The following is a 2,794-nucleotide window of genomic DNA, read 5'->3' on the forward strand; positions in this document are numbered from 1 at the left end:
ATCTTGGGCAAGGCCAGTAATTGTTGCAGCTATCACTTTTGCGTTGTTGTGTCATGTACCGTTCAGGTTACTTTGTTGTGGTTCATGGCTTGCTGGCATTGTTGAGGATGTCATGCCACCTTTTCGGGCAAGGCCAGTAATTGTTGCAGCTGACACTTTTGTGTCATTGTGTCATATGCCGTCCAGGTTGCCTTGTCGTGGTTCATGGCTTGCTGGCAAGGCCAGTAATTGTTGCAGCTGCCACTTTTGTGTCGTTGCGTCATGTACCGTCCAGGTTGCTTTGTCGTGGTTCATGGCTTTCTGGCATTGTTAAGGATGCAACGTCATCGCCAAATGAGCGATGCTGCTTTGTTGCCCTTTTATGATTGATTTTCTTTTGGGTTGGTAGTAGCTGGCGTGCGCTATTAAGTTTTATTTTGTTCTGTTTACAAAAATCAATGTTTTGCGTAAGCTTTTTGTTTAGGATTTTCTCATCAATAATGTCGTTGTATTATTTTATAAAATGTAAAAACACCCTAACCTTTTGCACAAATATAGAAGAAACACTATATATTTTTATCATATTTGACATGCCAATGATTTATTAGAACCGATGTCTTTGTAGATAACATAGTACAACACGTGTAGGCAAAAATATAGGAGAAATACTCATCGTTAAATAAAAGAATATTAAAACTTGGCTCCTTGGTTGGCATCTTCAAATGCCTACACCATTTTGCTTAGGCACACAATGTTTCAGCAAGATTGAAATTCATCAGCTTTTGGCAACTATTCGTGATTATCTCGAAGATTCGTAAGCCAATTTAGTGATTATTTTTATATTTGTGCCCAAACACTTTGCCTACCAAAATTACGAAGCCACCTAACACCACACATCGCTATATATGAGAACGGTATGTTTTAATTTGTCGCCAGATTGAAATGTAAAATTGCACGGCTGTAAATAAGGTAAGCAAAGGGTCGTTTTGTTGCTGGATTGTGCTCTCATTCATTTTCCCAGGGAACATACAGAGATGAAAAACTTAATCTTTTTTGCCGAGATAACACACTGTAACATCGAGATTAATCATCAACAAAACCAACGAACGTTAAAAGTTACAACAAGTTCTTTCGTCCGGAGCAATGTTCTCAAGCGGAGAAACTCTCCTCGGTGATTGACTTTAAGAAAAGGATTTAAGCTTTTGGGTTGCCACATGTCTACATCCATTCTCTAGAGCTGACGAGGTGCACCATGCTATTTCGAGCACCGCATGTTAATTGAGACAAAGATTTGAGAGTGATGTGTTGAAGCCATTGCATTTCCAAAGATAGGAAAAAGAAAGAAAAACCACAGTCACAAATGTGCAACCCATGGGATGAGATGGAGTAATAAAAAAGGCCATCCGTCCCGGCCGCAAATCCGCAGCTTTATCTTGATGCTCAGATGTGTACAAGAAATAATATAAACCTACCAAAATAACAAAGAATGTGGGATGTGATGCGATTCACGATCAAATGCGTACAGAAAATAATCTAAACATACCAAAAAATAACAAATTAATGTAGGATGCCATGCATGGTACGTAAATCATGGAATTGATGATATATGGAAGTGACGCAAAAGGCAAGTTAATTAACGTAAGTGGATCACATGATACATGGAAATGAAATATATATAGAAAGAAAAACCATGGTCACAAAATTTGGCCACCCATGCCACGAGATGGGGCTAAAAAATAAAGCCATCAGGGCTGCAAATCCGCAGCTTTATTTTAAACCCAAACCCGACGGACCGGGGATGGGAGGGGAGGCGGCGGGTCAAACCACCGGAGAAGGGGAGGCAGCAAAAAGAAGATTTCGAAAAATTGAAACCGAAGCGCACATGGACGGAGGGCGGATTGGCAATATGGAGGAAGGCCGAGGGTGGGATAGGAAGATTGTCCCCGGCATAAATAAAAGCGGACGCAGGCCGCAGCCACGCTCTTGGCTTTCGTTTCTCCCCTGATTTTCTATTTTTCTCTCGCCTCCCGTCTCCTTTCCCCTTCGCTGCCCCACCCCCACTACGGACCGGACCCGACCGGACCGGACTACTCCCCACCCCGCCGCCCGCCGCCCGCCCTGTTCCATCCTCCCCCCTCGCCATTCCCTCCGGCGTGGTCGGTGGCCGGGCGGGAGCAGCAGTTGGTAGGGGAGGGAGAGGGGTTAGGATGGCGGCTTGATCGGCGGAGGGGGCGGCGGCGGCGATGGGGAAGGCGGGGTTCGGGGTGGCGGCGGGGTGCGCGGCGGTGACGTGCGCGATCGCGGCGGTGATGGTGGCGCAGCGGGTGGCGGCCAGGGCGCGCTGGCGGCGGGCGGTGGCGCTGCTGCGGGAGTTCGAGGAGGGCTGCGCCACGCCGCCGGCGCGCCTGCGCCAGGTGGTGGACGCCATGGTCGTCGAGATGCACGCGGGGCTCGCCTCCGACGGCGGAAGCAAGCTCAAGATGCTCCTCACCTTGGTCGACGCGCTCCCCAACGGGTACGGCCCCCAAGGTCCCTCCTTCCCCTCCCCTCCCCTCCCCTCCCTTGCTGCTGCTCCGGCCGGCGCCGCCGCATTTTTTTCTTCCTTTGCCCGCTTCCTTCCTGCCGATTCCTCGCGCTGCTTTTCTCGGGTTTCTTGGTCCCTGCTTTTATCTTGGTTTTAAACAACAACTCGGTGTGATTCTTCGGCGGAGCGGAAAAAAGGAAACATGTAAAGCCTTTGGTTTGGTTCGTGCCATCTTTATCTGTTTGAACCAACGCTTTCTTTCTTTCTCCCTCCCTCCGGTGGTTGGATCAT

General features: G+C 48.3%; 1 protein-coding gene across 1 annotated transcript in view; it reads left to right on the forward strand.

Moving 5' to 3' along the window:
- The first annotated feature begins 1,961 nt into the window (after positions 1-1,961).
- Positions 1,962-2,794, forward strand: part of LOC123080638 (hexokinase-3) — a 6,962-nt gene continuing 6,129 nt past the window's right edge. The window contains exon 1 of the mRNA XM_044503566.1: positions 1,962-2,494. Within this exon, the coding sequence (XP_044359501.1) occupies positions 2,223-2,494 (272 nt within the window). The 5' untranslated portion in view covers positions 1,962-2,222. The remainder of the gene's footprint in view (positions 2,495-2,794) is intronic.

This window comes from Triticum aestivum, chromosome 3D (genome assembly GCF_018294505.1).
Source record: "Triticum aestivum cultivar Chinese Spring chromosome 3D, IWGSC CS RefSeq v2.1, whole genome shotgun sequence".
Lineage (NCBI taxonomy): Eukaryota > Viridiplantae > Streptophyta > Magnoliopsida > Poales > Poaceae > Triticum > Triticum aestivum.